The sequence below is a fragment of the Hirundo rustica genome, chromosome 3 (genome assembly GCF_015227805.2).
Source record: "Hirundo rustica isolate bHirRus1 chromosome 3, bHirRus1.pri.v3, whole genome shotgun sequence".
Taxonomy (NCBI): domain Eukaryota; kingdom Metazoa; phylum Chordata; class Aves; order Passeriformes; family Hirundinidae; genus Hirundo; species Hirundo rustica.
In genome coordinates this window covers 89,935,765-89,954,586 of record NC_053452.1, presented here as the reverse complement: position 1 = coordinate 89,954,586, position 18,822 = coordinate 89,935,765, and the positions used below count along the sequence as shown (strand labels likewise).

The 18,822-nt window shown below is 37.9% G+C and overlaps 1 protein-coding gene across 1 annotated transcript in view; it reads right to left on the bottom strand.

Moving 5' to 3' along the window:
* Window positions 1-18,822, bottom strand: part of EYS (eyes shut homolog) — a 718,062-nt gene that overhangs the window by 34,826 nt on the left and 664,414 nt on the right. Inside the window, 2 exon segments of the mRNA XM_040058168.2 lie at window positions 3,184-3,366; window positions 15,884-16,056. Of these exon segments, the coding sequence (XP_039914102.1) occupies window positions 3,184-3,366; window positions 15,884-16,056 (356 nt within the window).

Sequence of the window (18,822 nt, the reverse complement as noted above, 5' to 3'; positions counted from 1 at the left end):
GAGGTTGGAAGGGACCTTAGGGATTATCTAGTCCCAAAACCCATTGCCATAGGCAGGGATATCATTGACTAGATCAAGTTGCTCAAGGTCTTATCCAACCCAGCCTTGTACTCTGTCAGGGTTGGGGCAGAATAAAATAATGTTATTGGTCTGCATAAATGAGACAGCTTTTAACTTTAACTATGTGTTGGAACAGAATTTCATTGTAACTCACAAGAGGTTAGCTATGAAATCAATGCCCCTGGTTTGGGCAGAGATAACTTTGGAGAGGAATCAGGTAGGGTGCTGCAAGAGTATCTTAACTACAAGAAACGGAATGAAATGGAGAAAGGGGAAAAATGCAAATTAAGTATTAAAATATACTTCCTTACTTGAAGATCACTGGCTGTGAAAAACCTCATGCTTCTCCTGTTGAAAGTGCTATTGATCAACACTCAGTAAATTGTTAAAACAAGAGCCTCTTTGTGAACTAAGTGACATTCACTTGGTAAGAAACTGCTTTCTGGTAGTTGAGATGTGGGTGCTCAGTCTCCCCAACCATTTAAACTACGGAGAAAGTCGCAAATTACCAACAGCATTTTACCATCACCTCACTGTTCTGTGTTTGTTAAGTCTTGTCCTTGGCAGGTGCTCTGCTGCCCACCCATTGTTCAACACGGGGATGTAGAAATGCCTGGCTGCTGTACCACAGTGTTCACACACACACAAATGATATGCAAAGTAATAAAAAGCCAGATTTCTGCCTGACAACTGCATAACAGGCCCAGAATGCTAGCATTTTCATTAATAAAAATGACACCAGTAAGAGTTCTTTTTAAAACTCAGTTCAGCCAAATACAATTCCAAGACCTACATTCTACAATGACTTCTGACAGTACTGGGTAGACCCTGCAGGCAGGCCTTTTTGAGACAAATTTTAGTGCAATGTATCTTTTATGTTTAAGAAAGTTTTGTGTGTGTTTGATTATTTGATTATTGTAACTGAAAAAAGAATCAGATTATTTCATACCATTGGTGTTCTACATTTCATCTATGCATTTTCTCCATACTGAATAAAGACAGTGAATTAATTGGCATAATTTTTGTTTGGTTACGTTTCCTACAATTGGAAATGTTCCAAACAGGTGTTTGAAATTCTGTTCCTAAGGCTGCAGAAACACGTCTGAATGTGGTAGTTCATTCTCGTAGTTGAAAAGAATGTTCTAATGATTTCTTTGGGTTCATATTACAACAGAGCTCCTTATAAAAATTTAATGATGCAGTCATTGGTTTTGAATGCGGTTTTCTGAATGATTAGACGGAAAGGTGTTAGGTAATTTCAACTCTGTGCACCATTTCTGCTCAGCTACCCAAAAAAGAAAGACAATATTTTGTTTATCCACAAAAATTAGTAATTAGTGAGTGAAAGGAAAGGCTGCCTGGGAGTGAATGGTGACTGTTACAGGAATAAAATGTAGTATGATGAGAATTGTACCTGGATGAAGTTAAAATAATGTGAATGTATTTCAGTTAGCAGGTTTGACCATGTCTTTTGCTGAAGTTTGGGAAAAAGCTTAGCAAATCCTGATTTCCACACCTATAGCAGCAGAGCTAAGTTTTGAGTTTAAATCCATTTGTAGTGGTTAATACCAATTTGTGTTAGGCTACTTTGAGTAATCAACCCAATGAATTGAGTACCAGGGTCTCGTGGCACATTAAAGTGCAGTTGATCAGCTGAACTGTGCTAGCTAAATTTGACTAGATCTTTGCAAATGAAAAGTAGCAGACTTAATTATATCACAGATAGATAAACTGCTGAGATGTCCTATGCTAACAAGTTTTAGTTTGCATTTCAATACAATAACAGCCTGACTCCTGGAAGTCTGCCACAGGGAGAAAGGGGAAGAAACCTCAGAGAGTATAGGAACTTAAGTAAAGAAATTTCATAGAAAGGAAGACCTTAGAAAATATCAAATGTATTAACATAGCAAATGAGGGATCCCCTGTATCCTACTGATGTGATATACTGCACTTTTTTTTGTTAGATATATATGTAATTGCATACTGCTCTTGTTTTGGTAGATATATATGTAACTGCATAATGTCTCCCCAAAATTGATTTTTAATAATGCATTTTGGGAGCTCAGTATCTTGAAACAGCAAAAAATAATTTCTCCCCTCCTTCATCCTTCTGAAGCATTAATTTTCTGATACTGTTCAGCATAAGTGTAGGGTTCCTGTAAGTCAAGGGCCAGCCATATCTGCAAAACTTACATGATGTTTCAGATATGGTAAAACGTCTACTTTAGTCTCTGCTACTATACTCTGTTATCTCTCTCTACTGTCATACCTAATCAGTCTCCTACTGTGATGGGTTTAGACCTAAGACACATTACCCAACCTCCCTCCTAGGCTTCCACAATACCATAGGACAGCTCCAAACCCAAAAGTTAGGACATGCTCTAATTGCAGAAGAGATTAATTAAAAAATAAATTACTTCTTATGAAGCATCTATGATCTATGACAGCTTTATATCTGCATCAAATTATATCTTGTTTTTTCTCAAGTTTCATTAGTAATATGGCTTCTGTTTGGAGTGGTGCTGAGATGGACAGAACACAAGTAGTATTACCCACGCCACACTGAAACCCTGCAGTCTGCCACAGAGGGCAGCTGTGGAGACATACCTGAAAGTATTAAAATCTTAGTACAAATACTCTAAGTAGATCTACATAACCTGCTTCTCATCTGTATTAATCAGACCACGTTCAATGCTCTGCTACACCGACTAGACCAATTTACTCATTACTAACTTGTGTTAGCTTGCATTGAGAGATCTCAGGATTGAGGCTCTCCTACTTTATGTAAATAATACAGAGTTCGATGATCAATAATGAAATTTATGTTAACAACTGAAAAAAGGGAGCCTTCACCTTCTGGTTTCCATTTATTGTGTTCAGAAATATATTACCTCAGATTAACTGTTGATCTCAATTACTGGAAGCAATTCTATTTCTCCTTAATAAAAAGAAACATTTATACAACCTGATTACTGTCTTTACAAAAAAGTTTTGAAGATACTTTTTCCCCACTAATGGCATTATATCTTAAATGGAATCAAGAAAAAGCTGTTCATATTTTTATCCTACTTGCTTGATAAGTATTTTAAAGCTTGTTAGATGAGTGATACAAATGAAGCTTACCTTGGCCCTTCTGTCCAGTGAAAAAAATCAGGTTGTCTTGTAAAGCTGAGTGGTGATTTGCCAACTGAAATTTCAAGCGAAATTCATAGTAGAAGGTGATATTTGGGATTGTAGAAAAAGCTAGGAATGAGGTATAGCCAAAGACATCTGTGCCACTGAAACTTGGTTGAGTAATATTAATAGCTGGATTAAAAAAGAATAAATACAGTGTTAGAGCAAAACATTCAACATATGTGTTTACAAGTTCTATTTCCTAGTCTGGTTTATAACCTAAAAGCTTATAAATAAAACTAATATTTTGTTATGTTGTAATATTTTACACACATGCGGATATAGTTTGGCTCTCCTCTGAGGACAAATATCTTTATTTTTCAGCTTTTGTAAATAGACTTATTTTCAAAAATGAATTATTGGCAACTACTGCCATCTCCTGGACTCTGCATAACATTGCTACAAATAAAAGTACACTCAAGACAGACAAACAAAAGAAAATACAGAAAGAAATTTTCCTGTTGAAAGAAATTCCATCTCTGACAGGCATTTGAGTGAAGTGAGTGCAAGGATGTGCTGATGAGGTTATGGAACAATAAATCTTCACAGGTAGAGGAAATAAGAAAAAGAAGCATCATAAAAATATGAATTTGCAGCACAGTGAATAGGACCTACGTGAATTACAAATAAAATCAAGTCTATACATGTCTGTACAGAGAACAGAGTGCTGATACATGGCCCCTAGGGCTGGCACCCAGTAGCCAGACTGCTGTAGTCAGTTCCTGGAGCTGATGCTCAGAGATTACATAATGCTTGTATTGACAATACTGCTCAGTAAAAACAGGAGAAAGAGGAATGGCAGCTTAATCCTGAAAGATTGGGTATGGGACTAGATTTAAAAGATTCGAGCAGTTACCTCCAACCAACCTGCACACCAGACATGACTGGATACAGCTTTTTTAGTGAGGGCAGTATGAGGGATTGGGGGAGGAAGGAATACAAAGCTGCACCACGCACAAAGCAGACGGGAATCGCTAGTATAGAATCATAATACTCCCCAGGTAAATCTATGTTAGCCTAAGTACATCCAAGCACCTCAATGCTTACAGAGTGGGAGAAACAATAACTCCTAATTGTGAAAATGTCATCACCACCTCTAGAGTGTGGAATCTGTTTCTAAATTTGAAGTCTGGTAAACCTGCCGTATTGGCACTGATATGGCAGACATTTCCTTGGTAGCTGCATCAGAGAGAAGGTGCAGACACAGGCATGGGACATAATAAATGGGACAGTACACTCTGTACTGCTGCACACTCCAAGCCTGTGCTAGAAAGGTTTTGTCATTTATTAAGCACCACTCTACACATGTGGCATGTTATGCCTTGCTCTTGATCTTAAATAGGAGCCAGGAAATTTCCATATGAAACAGTGGTTTTGTCCTAATCAGAAGGACACTGGAAATTAATCTGACTGAGCACAACCTCAAGCCTCAGACCACTGTGAGTCATGGACTGCATGGGAGGCAAGGTGCAACTCTCCCATATTTAAATCTGATGTTAGTTTTAATCCTCCCATATTCCCTTAGATTACTTGAACATGACTGAAGAAGTCTCAAATTCTGTATTTTTGCTAACTCAGGAAAATATGACACACAGACAGCTCCTTTAATGCAAAATATTCTTCCTTTTTTTTCCTTTTTCCTCCCCTTTTTTTTTTTTTTTTTTTTTTTTTTTGTCTTTATATTTATTTAATAAACCACAAAATATTTAAGAGACAAGAAGATTTTAAAATAAAGGAGTCCTTTGTGTTTATTGTTTTTTTCTGCTTTGATTTATAAGGGGAAAAACAAATACCCTCATGTAGCTTCACAGAGCCAGGAAATTTGGTTTGCTGGCAGAGATCACTGAAGAATCTATTCCTGACAAGTTATTCCCAACAGGGAATAACTCTTTATCCCCAGGATGAGATATGCCATTGTCTCAGCTGTATCCTTGGAGTATTCTAAGTGGGGAGTTTTTTTCTTGCCTTTCTACTTTCTCCTTCCAGCATTACATATAAAGCTGGATTAAAGATTGACAAAGGGCCTCCAATGCAAGAAAGCCACAGACCTGTTGGAACAACTCCAGAGGAGGCCCCTGAGTTGATCACAGGGCTGTAACATCTCTCCAGTGAAGACATGGGAGAGTCTGAGAGAGATGGGGTTGTTCAGCCTGGGGAAGAGATGGCTCTGGGGAGACCTTGTAGCAGCCTTCCAGTACTTGAAGAGGACCTACAGGAAAGCTAGAGAAGGACTTTTCACAATGGCCTGTATGGATAGGACAAGGGCGAATGGCCTTAAGATGAAGGAGGGTAGTTTAAATTACATATTAGAAAGAAATTCTTTATTGTGAAGGTGATGAGGCCCTGCAACAGGTTGACCAGAGAGGCTGTGGATTCCTCAGGCTGGATGGGTCTCTGAGCAACCTGGTTTAGTGGAAGGTGTCCCTTCCCACAGAAGGACACTGGAACAGAATGGCTTTTAAAGACTTTTCCAAGCCAAAGCATTCTATAATTCTTTGAATTTATGATCTGTGACATAGATGTCTATGTAGCAGCTGACCACCTAATGTTGCATTTCATGTCAGTAGAAAAACCAAGCAAATTTAGGATATGATTTCATATAAAACATCTTCCTTATACAGGACAGGTGAATAATATTTTAAAATACTTATTTCACCCCACCAAGTAAAAAGGTAGCATTGGGTTGTAAATCAGATTAAAGTATTTCAGACTTCTAAAGACAGGTGGGATGAAGTCTTTCTGCTCTGTATCCTGAAACCCCTTCTCATTCTGCATGTTGTTTGTTCTGGTCACGATTGCCATAAAAGCTAAATGGTTGTGAAGTTCTGAACTCATTCTCTGTGAAATCAAGGAAGCACTTTTTTCCCCTGATTTTAAAGACCAGTAACCCTAGGACACAAAATTGAGCCTAGTTTGGAGAGTATGGAAGAATAAAATATACATCTCTGAACTTCAGGTCAGAACAGTCACAAAACATTCTTTGCTCCTGGGTATCTGAGCACAGCCATTCTCAAAGCTTCTATCGAGAACCAATTTTCCTGAGTAATGTTTGTCCGACTACTTGCGCATCTCCTCTCAGCTCTTTATGATCTTTTCATCCAGTTTTAACTGTACCTTTTGTTGGGATCATGAAGTACATTCCATAATATATCAACATTATAGGGACTCAAGACATCCCTGCCTTCCTTAGGTTCCATAGATAGTAATGGACACCACCATCCAATAGGTTTTGGGATCAACAACTTGTTCAAGGATAATAACACAGTAACACAAATCAGTGATATGAACACCCAAGCAAAAATAACAGTAAATCCAGTACCTCACTAACAGTGTGCTAAACTTAATAGCTGAGCAAACAAAGACTTAGATAATGGTAGCTTATCAGGAGGCTGGCAGGAAGCAGGGCACATTCCTCCAGCGGAGCAATTCAGACCCACAAACAGATGTAGGATATTTCAAATTCTCTGGCTGGACTGTCCCTATTTACTGTTGACTTGCAAAGGCACTACCTGCACTTGTTAACCAGCTGCCATATCCCAGCCCTGCTCCCCTCTGTCCTGGTTCTTCCCTGTGCATACATGGTGTTGGATCCAAAGTGAAGTGGTACATGAGCACCATATGGAGCTGCACCTCCATCAGGCATGTAGTTCTGAAGAGGAATAATACTTTTTAAGGGACTAGAGTCCCATGGGCACTTTTAATGGAAACCATTACAAACTATTTTGGTTTATTTATTGACAGTTTTCTCCACTTTACTGAAGAAGTTTCTCACACCTAGTAGAAGTCAGATGCAGTATCTAATTAGCCACCCTATTCTTAGCAGCTAGGTACATGCAGTAAGTGTTTGCAGATAGTCCTCCCTATGCTGGTCTCTGGAGAGTAAAATGTATTTAGAAATGTTAATTAGTACTGAGTCAAAAGCATATATTTCTAGCTAGCTCAATCTATCTAGCTTGATAGCTGTTCCATATTTATCTGTTTCTGAACTGCCACTTATAGATTTTATACCATATTTTTAATAATGTTTCTTCTCTATTCCAAGTATTGTTTGTCAAGAAATCTTTATCCAATCACATAAAAAAGTGAAAGGTCATCAGTAAATGTACATCAGTGTTTGAGATCCATTTCATGCAATGACCTTCATTAGTTTGATTTTAATGCAGACTAGTTTGCCATACTCGCATATATTTTTAACTTAAAAACTGGGGGGGAAAAAAAGTAATAACCCCGTATGAAAAACTCAGTGATTGGCAAAATCATGTGAAGCAAAACAGCTCCACCTTTTCTATTTATTTTCTACCTCTTAAGTTATAAAGTTATTGAGCCAAGACTGCAGAAAACGGTATAATCTTTCTCTTGAAACACAGTCCTTTTAACAGTATTTGTAAAATGTCTGAGGCTGGCTGAATTAGCAGAGGGTACAGCTAATCTCATTGGGTTAATTTTCTTTTCCAGTCTGGACATCATCCAAACTGATTTCTTTCTACTCTTGCTCTTGCAGTGCACAGTCTGAAGTGGTAAAGAACAGACATATGTCCCAATGTCTTTGATTATGAGCCTTGCTCACAGACTCCAAATTAACACTGTGACTAAAATACACATTGCTCTGAGAGAGTACTTTATCAACTTTTTGTCCTTTATCTTGTCCTATGTCTCTCTGTCACTTCTATGTCATTCATCATTCTGCTTTTCTGCATTGCCAGTATTGAACAAGTAATAATGCATGATATGTCCCATTGACTCACAAACAAATAATGACAAATTATCCCATTATATAAATGCATCAATATGGTTGACTACTTACTTCCCTAACATTGTATCTCTCATCGGAGCTGAGCACAAAAAATGGGAGTTAAAAAAAAATCAACTATAGTTTGAAAAAAATCAACTACAGTTTGAAAAAAATCTTAACACAGTGAAGAGAATAAAGTGACAAAGGAAAAAAAAAAAGAGAATAATGGTTTTGTTATCTTTGAATTTTCTATAACGAGTTTAAATTAATGTTCCTTCAGCATTGACTGGCAATACATCTTGGACCAGAGCTTTAAAATACATTGCAAAAACCAAGACACATTAAAGGGATAGAAAGAGATGAAGACTTCTGGCTACAGAACTGCAATCAGATTATACACTTTTTAAATATTAACACTAACTCACTGAACAGTCACCAGCTCAGTATCTGGCTCCAAGATCAGCAGCCATATACAGTGTGGGATGAATAGTATAGCATTCTCCTAAAGACCTGCTCATGTTTCGTAGAATCACAGAATTACAGAATCAAGATTTGGAGAGGCCTTCACAATCATCCAGTTGAGCCAAAAACCTGGCACCACCATAATCACTATATCCCCAAGTATCACATCCAGATGCCTCTCAAACACTCCCAGAGATGGTTGACCCTACCACCTTCCTGGACAGCATATTCCTATGCCTAACCACTCTTTCAATGATATTTTTTGGGTAATATCTAATCTGAATTTCCCATGGTACAACTCATGGCCATTTCCTATTATCCTGCCCATTGAGACATAGCAGAAGAGACTGATCCCCACCTCACTACAGTCTCCTTTCAGGTAGTCGCAGAGAGCAATGAGATTCCCCCTGAGTCTCCTCCAAACTAAACAACCACAGTTCCCTCAGCTGCACCTCATAGGACCTATTTCCCAAACCCTTCAGTGGCTTCATTGTCCTTCTCTGGACACACACCAGACCCTCAGTGTCTTCTTTGGTGAGAGGCCCAGAACTGAACAGAGGATCTGAGGTGTGGCCTCACCAGTGCTGAGTACAGGGGGACAATCACCGCCCTGGTCCTGCTGTCCACACTATTGCTGGTATAGGCCAGGATGCCACTGGCCTTCTTGGCCACCACCTGGCTCCCGTTTAGCAGCTGTTGACCAGCAACCTCAAATTCCTTTCATTTGAGCAACTCTCAAGCCTATCTTCCCTAAGTGATACACAGGGCTGTTGCAAAGACAAATTGAAAAATGAGTGGAATTTACTACCAAGTATTGTACTTTACAGTCTTCCAAGCTGTGGTGGGTTGACCCTGGCTGGACACCAGGTGCCCACCAAAGCAGCTATGTCATGCCCCTCCTCAGATGGACAGAGAAAATAGAATGAAATTATGTGTCTTGTGATAAGGACAGGGAAAGATCACTCACCAGTGTGGCAGGACATCCCACTCCCCCTTATTTGCTGTTTCTTGACCCGTCAGATAACTCAAGCGGGACAAGCTGTCTTGTAGAGTTATTTGGGCAGCATGGGGTTAACGCTGGTTTGGTGTCTCCCAGCTGCCAATAAACATCTTAATGTCGAGGTGAGATTTGGGAAGATAAGCTAGATTTCTGACTCACAGACCCCTTAATTTACAACTATATAAATCACACCAAACTTTCACAAAGCAGAAATCTTCTATACATTTTCCTGGAAATGTGTGGGAGCTCTCCCATGAGTAGGGATTTTTACCCTTACTCCCCAGGGATTAAGTGATGGAATCTGCGCACATTATCATCATTTAGGTGGTTACATTCAACTCCTAATCAATGCTATTTCTTTAGCTGGCTTTAATATAGCTATATCCCTTGATACAGTGCACTGTTTTATGTTATGCTGTAATCTACTAGTATTGCTTTAATTTTATACTGTGTAGTAAGTAATTCTGATTAAGATATTTTATCTTTGCCATCATTAGAACTTATGTACCAGAATAATTCCTTAAATTCAAGCTTCTGATGGATTCTGAGGCTAAGGTAGGGCTTGTCTGCTCTCATCCCATGACAACCACTTACTGTCATGGACAAAACAAGCTTGACTTGGTGAAAAATTCTCAATCAAATGAGAGTAGGATAATGAAAAATAAAGCCAGTTCTTAAAATATTTGTCCCCTCCCTTCCTTTCTTCCTGGGCTCAGCTTCACTTCTGAATTCTCTACATCCTCCCCCACGACTGGCACAGGGTAGTGGGGCATAGGGGCTCTGGATGAGGCCTCTGCCACTCCCTCCTCCTCAGTGAAAGACCCATTCATACTCTTTCCCCATTCCAGTGTGGATTCCCTCCCATGGGAGACAATCCTCCATGAACTTCTCCAACATGAGTCCTTTCCATGGGCTACAGTTCTTCACAGCATGTGTTTCCCACAGGTCACAAATCCTGCCATCAAACTGCTCATGTGGGCTCTTCTCTTCTTGGGTCCACAGGTCTTGCCAGACCCTGCTGTGGCACAGGTTTCCCGTGGGATCACAGCCTGGGATCCTCCATGGCCTGCAGGTGGATATCTGCTCCATTGTGGGGCTCCATGGGCTGGAGGGGGCCAGCTGCCTCACCACGGTCTCAATCATGGCCTGCAGGGTAACCTTGCCACGCAAACCCACTTTTCTCACTGGATACTCTGGGAAGTCCAGGGAAGAAAAGATGCTAGAGCTGCAGGGTGGTGCAGTGCCAGCTGAGGGTTCAAGGTGGTAGTAAAATACTCCTGATGTCTGGAAGACTGTTGTATCAGGAGTTAGTGATCCACTTAATGGGTCATTCAGGTGTATGGCTTTCCCTCCCAACCTCCAGGACTTATGGATACCTTTTATCTGTCTTGTGGCAGCAGTAATCATGGATTCATCAGAGTTATACTTTGGGAACTGAAATATGAAGTAATAAAAGTAATTTCACTGCTCAGAGATGAAAATATGATTCTCAAAAACTGCTAGTACAGCAGTGACACTAATAGTGTGTGTGTGCCTATATGTGTTTTTTACAATTTTTATGACATTCCTCACACTGAAGGAGTGGAGGAAATTAAGGCCCAGTGAAAACAAAATGACCCAGAAAATAAACTCTCTTAAACAGTAGGAAGAGCAACACTGATGAGCATTCCCTGAGGTCTTTTATTACTGACCAGGAACCTTGCAATGCAGATTTTTTTAGATGAAGAAATTCCCTTTGGGCATCTGCTGTCACCGAAGTGCACAACTCAGTCTGCAGACCCAAACAACTCTGAAGGTGACATTGTGTGCCAAAGACAGCTGCACAGAAACAAATCGCTTGCAGGCTGATTTTCACTCTACAGAACTTGAAGCAAGTGACTATTCCCACTTCAACACTTCAAAATTAATTTTATACATGGGGGAATACATCCCACAAAAAACCTGCTGGAATTCTTTAGACTGTGAAACATTACCATAAGTGTTGTCCAGAAATGTTTCAAGGAAGAACCTTACAGACTAATGTGAATGTATGCTGTGAATGACCTTTTTCAGGGTGTGTTTGCTAAATACAGTGTCACAGCTAGGACTCTGCTTCATGTTGTCACATATATGAATGTATGTGAAACTAAACTGCTGAAGTTTGGTCTAAAACCCTGGAAATGACACAATTACTCATGTACTTTGAAATCCTTCTCCCTTTAAATTTGCATCTATTCTTAGAAAGTGCTTGCTCTTGATTCTCGACTTAAAAAGGCCTCATGTTATGACCAACAGCTTCCCACAAGAGCCCCATTTCTTGTGCAACATATAATTACCAATAGCACCAGGTGTACATTTCCAGTCCTGGTGAATGAATCATTCCTGCTTCACTTGCATTTAGGAAGCCACTACAATTCTGCAGTACAATGATACACTGATATCTACTATTTAAGATTTCTGCATCTTATATATCAAAATTTCTTACACTCAGATATTTCAAACATAATGATCTTATATTTTACAGACTAAATCAATCTCCTGTACAAACCAGGAAATGCCACCATTCTGTGCTTAGATAGAAGTGTAAACAGAAACAGAAAATTAAAAGAAATAAAGGCTGACTACAGAGATGGTAGCAATTTAACAACCCTAATCAACTCTGTGATGTTAAACACTGGAGGAGATTTATAGTCTGCAAAAAACAAAATGCAAGCACCTTTTTACTAATTTAAATGTGAAAGGAAATTTATCAGACTAAGGGCTTGAATGCTGGCTGCTTTCACACAAATCTACTGAAATCCAGAGCTCAATAACTGGACTCAGCTTAAATGATGTAGATCCCTTTATCTGCAGCTTAAAGAAGTGAAGTCACTTGGGGGAATTAATCAGTCTGCCCATGGAGACACAGTTTATTTTCCAAAGTGTCGTGTATTGATGGTGTTCTCTTTCCTTGCCTTCCACCCCACTCCCCAGAAAAGTAGGAAGTCACAGAGGCATTTAACTCTGAAAATCAACAGTCAAATTCCACCCCTATCCCAGGAACCACCAGCCCATCACAGGTCCATCTCCACAATCCCAGAGGAGCACAGAGTGCAACAGCAGGCAGGACTCAAATTAAGGATTCAGAGGAAGGAACACCTTGTCCAGACCCCTCCCAGCGCTGTCAGGATTCCTTCAGCCCTAGTGTAAAGGTGCGACACACCCCATGATGAGTCAACACTGGATCACCTTTTGGACAGAGGGGAGTAAGTACCATGGGGTATGGGACATGTTATGGGATGTAGGTAAGAGCATTTTGGAATAGCACTGGACTCATGGGTGCCTAAAAGAGGAAGATAGGTGATTTAGGGAGGAACAAGTGTGGAAAATAGAGGGATACAGAGAGAGTCACACGTAAATAGATCAGAATGCTTGTCTGGCTATGTCCTTCACCTGACCAACATGGTCTACACTCTCTTCTGTTTTATATTATCATCCTCCCACCCTTGGTCCATTGTGCCATAGCTGTGTAGGTTCTTGAGAGGCATTTCAATGTATAATGGTCAACTTACAGTCAAAATAATGTGGTCATCTAGTGATAAAAGCAAGAAAAATGTGTAGTGAGAGATAATGCATCTTGCAATGTATATTTGGAAAAATGGAAATGCTTTTGGAAGATTTTATTGATGTCTGAAACAGGCATAACATAACAAATAAACTCTGAACTGTTGTTACCAGCCTGCTTAGACTGCAGTATGCTCTGTCTGATTCAGAAAAATAAGAAAAATCCTTGTTAGTCCCAGACCTTGTCTATTTTTCCATATTTATATAGGTTTGTCTAACAGAGGTTATTATCTGTCCTTATATTTTTACCTCATTTGTCATACTTACAATAGTCCTATAATTTTCTTCCCTTTTTGAATGCCATGCATTTCACATAAAATGACACATTTTTAACTTGTCATGTCAAGCAATTTTGTTTTTCTTCTGTTTTTTAATATATTTTTTTAAATTTAATAGTGACAATAGTTTTATTATAACTTTTCCTTACAAACATTGCTGTTGTTCTCAGTATGACTTCCAACCCTTAACAGATAGCAATTGGAGCTCTGACAGAGGGAAGATCTGTATCTGTGGGCTCATTTATGGCTCTGTCCACATCTTAATTTATCCTTACTTTGTCTTTTGCAAATAATCTCTATCGGTAGGAGCAGCAAAGCTGGCATGAAACTCAATTCTGTTTGGTACATTAGTTATATTCATTTCATCAAATAATCACTGTGACATCTCACTTGTTCCATGCTGATGAAGACCAACAATTATTTGATAAACATTTTGATAAACAGCTTTTCTTCAGTGTTTCAGACACAAACTAGCAAGCACTAGGTTATAATCCGAATAGTAGAGACAATATTATTGTGTATCTTAAACAAAAGATGATTAATTTAAAATGTGTGCTTCTATACGTTAATTTTTATGGACCATTCCTTTCTATTAAATGTATTGTCTGGGACACACATTTTGCCATAGTAAACAATTAAGTTCCCCTTCTGCTTCTAAAATAATTTAAATTGTTCTACCATTTTAATTAGGCAATCTATCATTTTCTTCAAATATCTCCCAAAAGTATGGCTTTGATTCTCTAGGGCTATCCATAAGGATACATCCAGCCTCCAGTGCATTGTGACTCTTTCTCCCTTCTTTGTTTTAGAAAATGTGATAAAGGGGCCTCTTGCAACTCATTTTAAGGCTTCTGTCTGGGCTCAGGTTATTTCTATTCCTTCTAAATTGTTAAGATACAGTTCAACAAAATAATTTTTAATTTTTCAATAATACTCTCTTATGTTGTCAGCTGATTACCTTAGATTTATACTCTGTCCTGATAAGCTGAGTGTTCTTTCCCATTTTGCTTTCTTATAGTAATGATCCAGAAAGTTTTCCCTTTCCATTCATTAAAATTAATTCTTTATGTGCTTTCAAAGACTCCAGTTTTGTAGCCCAATCAAACTAATGAATTTCTGTACTTTCTCTCAATTTAGGCTCTCAATTTTTATGTAGTCTCTCAATTTAGAGACAATTAAATACAAAGAGTAGCAGAAGAGCCTCGTTGAAAAACTGCAGGGAAAAAGCATTAGATGATACTCAGTGTTGACAGATGTAAATTGGTTTGTAAATTGATTACAGAGAGTCCTAGCCTTTAATACAGAATACTGGGCTCTGACCTCACCACCAGCATTCAAAAGAAGAGGTGTTGGAAATTTTAATAAACATTTTCATGACTATATCAGTGTACTCATAAAAGAAAACTGAATGGGAGAATTGGCTAAGTAAGGGCAGAGAGTAAAACAGAAAAATGTCAAACACCACGGTATAAAGCAGTGGCATTATTACACCTTGAATATAGTACCTTGAATGAGCTCTGGAGGCTCATTTTAAAGAGGATGCAGCGGAATTGAGAAGGAGCAAAGAAATGCAGCTTGGATGACTAGATATGTAGCAAATGAAGTCCCAGTGTATTGCTACTGTAAACTAGGAAAGGCTACCAAGAAATTATCATACATGTTTCACATACCCACCTCTTCTATTTGCTATCAAGTATCATGGTTAGATTAAAACAGATGAAGCATAAATATTCATCTACTGAAAATTTTGGAATTAAAAATTTAAAATAAGTCTTAAGTATGTATATGGTATGACAAAAACCAACCTGCTCATTATTTATTATTTATTTGAAAAGGCACTTCATGTGCTCACAACCAGTGATTATTTTCTATATGTAGGTTTTTCAATCATTACTTCTAACTGCATTCACTGTTAGGGGAAAGAATACCTTGAATGTTCACACATTAACATTTTTGACCTAGAACAATTATTATGACCAATGCTCAAGGAATAAAAGTCCCTCCTTTGACAATGTTAGTCAAAGTGACTTATTTCCTTTGCTTTATTATTTTCACTTCATCCTGCCTCCAGTTTCACAGAAAAGCACATAAAAATTTTTAAATTGTCCTTCTTTTTGACCCCCCAAAATTAATCAAATTATGGTACATGGTGGTATTTTTACAATCCAGAAAGTATTTGTTATACTCTGTTTTAATATGCAAAACGTACAAAGCAATGTTTCTCTAAGCAGAGAAAAATCAAACAGTGGGAGAAATCAATTTTTTCAAAGGAGCTCTCACTTGAATCTCTCAGTTTTTGTCCAGGTGATTTATTAAAACATCAGATGACATCAGGCTTTTCCCAGTTTCTCTGAGTAATCTCTCAACTTTGATCCTTCTTTCTACCTTTCTCTGGCTGGAAATTTTATGAAACAACACATGGGAAGGGTGGTCAGCTTAGCCTTTCTTTGCCTGTGATTGGATTTTGGGCTGTATTCTTAGGTGGGGAGATGGTGACTTTCAGCGTTTTACCTTCAAAACATTTGGCATGTTTCTTACCACAGCTTCTATGAAAGGTAGAAACTATGACCAATGCACGAAGAAAATGTTTCTTACCATCACTGCAGAGGATGCCAGACCTTCCATATGGACACAAGCAAACAGCATCTCGCCTGGACTTTGGAAAACATGTAGCACCGTTTCCACATGGATTTTCATCACAAGTTGCAAACTGGCAGAGTTTTCCAGTGTAGAGTTTAGGGCATTCACAATACCAATTTTCTTCATCACTGACAAGTTTAAATTAAAACAAGCAAAAAAAAAAGTAAGTAAGTACAAAAATGGACTCAAAACAAGCAGAATAGGATTTACACTTAGAGAAAATCTGTGGCATCTGACTTATGGTTGTAATAGATCTCTTTGTTTGTACTAGTCTTCCTGGCATAAGACATGCCAGAATGCCTTATTGGTGACTTGAGATGACAGTTTCTTTTGGGTTTCATTTGATATTTTTTCTTTCTTTTGGTGGTGTGATATGTGACTTTTCTAATGTCTCACTAGTTATTTGTGCTTCTGCTTTCACAGCATAGTCAAAATGACTGCTACAAGAAAACAGGTCTTCTATTATGTCTGAAAAAATGAAAGTATATGAGAGCAAAAAATGAAAGTTACTAGTTTATTTTGCAAATGGAAACATCATTTGTATATTCAGGTACTACATAGAGCTTGTATGTATAGAGTAGGATGCAAAAAATCCTGAAATATGAACACTTGTAGTAGGGATTATATTGAAACAGAATAAACAAGTAATATCTCTGCTATCATATAACTTACGTTCTCAGTCACAGGAAGAATATTAGAATAGGCAAGGATAAAAATAAATTGTAATCAGTCTTGAGGGTTGAAAAAACTTATGTTTAGAAATGTACATATTCTGGTTGTACCAATTTTTTTTTATCGTATTCAAAGATAGCACACTGACAGATATGGTAAGAAAACCAAAAACAGTCAGGAAAACAGAAGAGTGCAAGATGTTCCTATCTCTCACTTATTATAAATATAATTTCACAAAAGCTCTTACTTGATTTTTTCCTTATATTATGGCTAAAAATAGATGACAGCTAGATAGGTCAGTTCATGTGATTGCTCAGTATTCATGTATACTCTCAGTATTGAACAGAAACTTGTCTGCCTTTTACATGAAAAGGTCACATGTGCCCATGGGTATGAATGCTGAAGACATGGTGCATGTTGTATCAAATCACACTCATTGTGGTTTTCCAAAAATAGCATAATCATTAGGATGAGCACTGATAAAATTTCAAATGCATGTGATATCTAAAAAATCATTATGTGCTTATAATATCTATGCAATCAGGTTAAAGAAAATAATCTGGAGCTGAAAGACCTCCTGTGTCTTTTAAAAGAGGGAAATAAGTAAGTCTTGTGACAGTCCTTGATCATAGCAGTTGATTAGTGTGCTCCTAAACTGACCACCCACAGAGCTTGGGAGTGAGGATCTCAGCTTGAGAGTCTACCAGAATGAATCTCATGAATAATGCCTCCAGACACCTTTGCAAAAGAAAATTGATATCAGCTGCAATAATAAATTTCTGTTTGTAGCCTATTCTATTTATAGATCTGCTGCAGACAGCAGGAGAAGAATCTAAATGAGCTACTGGATTGCTTTCATTTGTGCAGCATTGAGAATCCTGCTTTCAGAGGTTTTATTATCAATGTTATACAGTTCAGCTAATTAAAAGAAAACATTAATAAACTGAATTATTCCTGGAAATCTACAATTGTTAGTGATGATTTTTAGTTATCAAATGTATTTCAGTTTGTTTATAGAAGAGAAGGCAGATCATCACTGCTGACTGCCATAAGAGTTTTGTCTTCATCTTTAAATAAAAAAAAAATCATACATTCTTTCAATTACCTATATATGCCAACACTGGCCATTTATTTTTATAGTGTTACTTTTGCTATTGTGGAGAAGATTAAAATAGCAGTTTTTGTAACAAATTGTGAGTAGTTTATGGTTAACAAAATGAGCAATGTTATGACATTTCACTATTGGTGCTGTAACACTCTGATACCAAAGAAGAGTGATTCCTGATACGGCAAAGAAAACAGTTTTTTAAAAGTTCTGCAAAATAATATAAAGCTTGAAAATATAACAGCTAACTACAGAGAAAGAAAATTATCACATTCACTTCACAAGAATTATTATACAAAACCCAAAATAACTTAGTCCCTTTCCAAGCACACTGTAACTGCACTAGGTTAAGACAAGGACAAGATTTCCCATATTCTACTGAATTAATCTCAGATACAAGAAACACACGATGCTTGAATGACCAAGAACTTCTCCTAGTTAGATTTCACAATTTCATGATGGCCTGCTACCCTTTATAAATGCAAGAAGCATATGAAATGGGACAGAAAACGAAAACAGGAATATCTTTTGCCTATGCTATATACCTGTGAATGAATCCAGGAAAAACTTACTTGATAATTGCATACATGAGCCAAAGAAAGTTAAAACCAAGGAAAATATTAGAATTTTGAAGCTAAAGAACAAGAAAAAAATTAGAGTGTTTTGCTGAAATATGTTATATGACCATATTAGGGTTCAGATCCAGAGCGTGCTTTTGCAGAAAATCTCCTGGCTGTCCCTTGCTGAAATGCCTTGTTCCCCATTGTATCCCTAGAGTACATAAACCGAATTTCTTTTTGATGAAGCTGCACCAGAAGATTGCCTCACACCTCAGCTTGCTTCAGCTATATGGACTTGGCATTCAGATGCAGACCAGGTCTAGTGTGAGTCAAAGCTTCTTGAAACATGAAAAATGGGGATGTTGGGTCCTCAGCACTAATTGATTTGACCTGCAAATCTATGCCTATTGAACTACATTACCTACTAATATGGATGCTGATTTGTAAGCCATGAAAAGAAAATCATGCAGCCATGGAATATATGATATACCGAAAAAAGTCCAGACTTTACACTTGTTGCTGTGTGTTATTTGTTTTCATATTATATTTCATTTTAT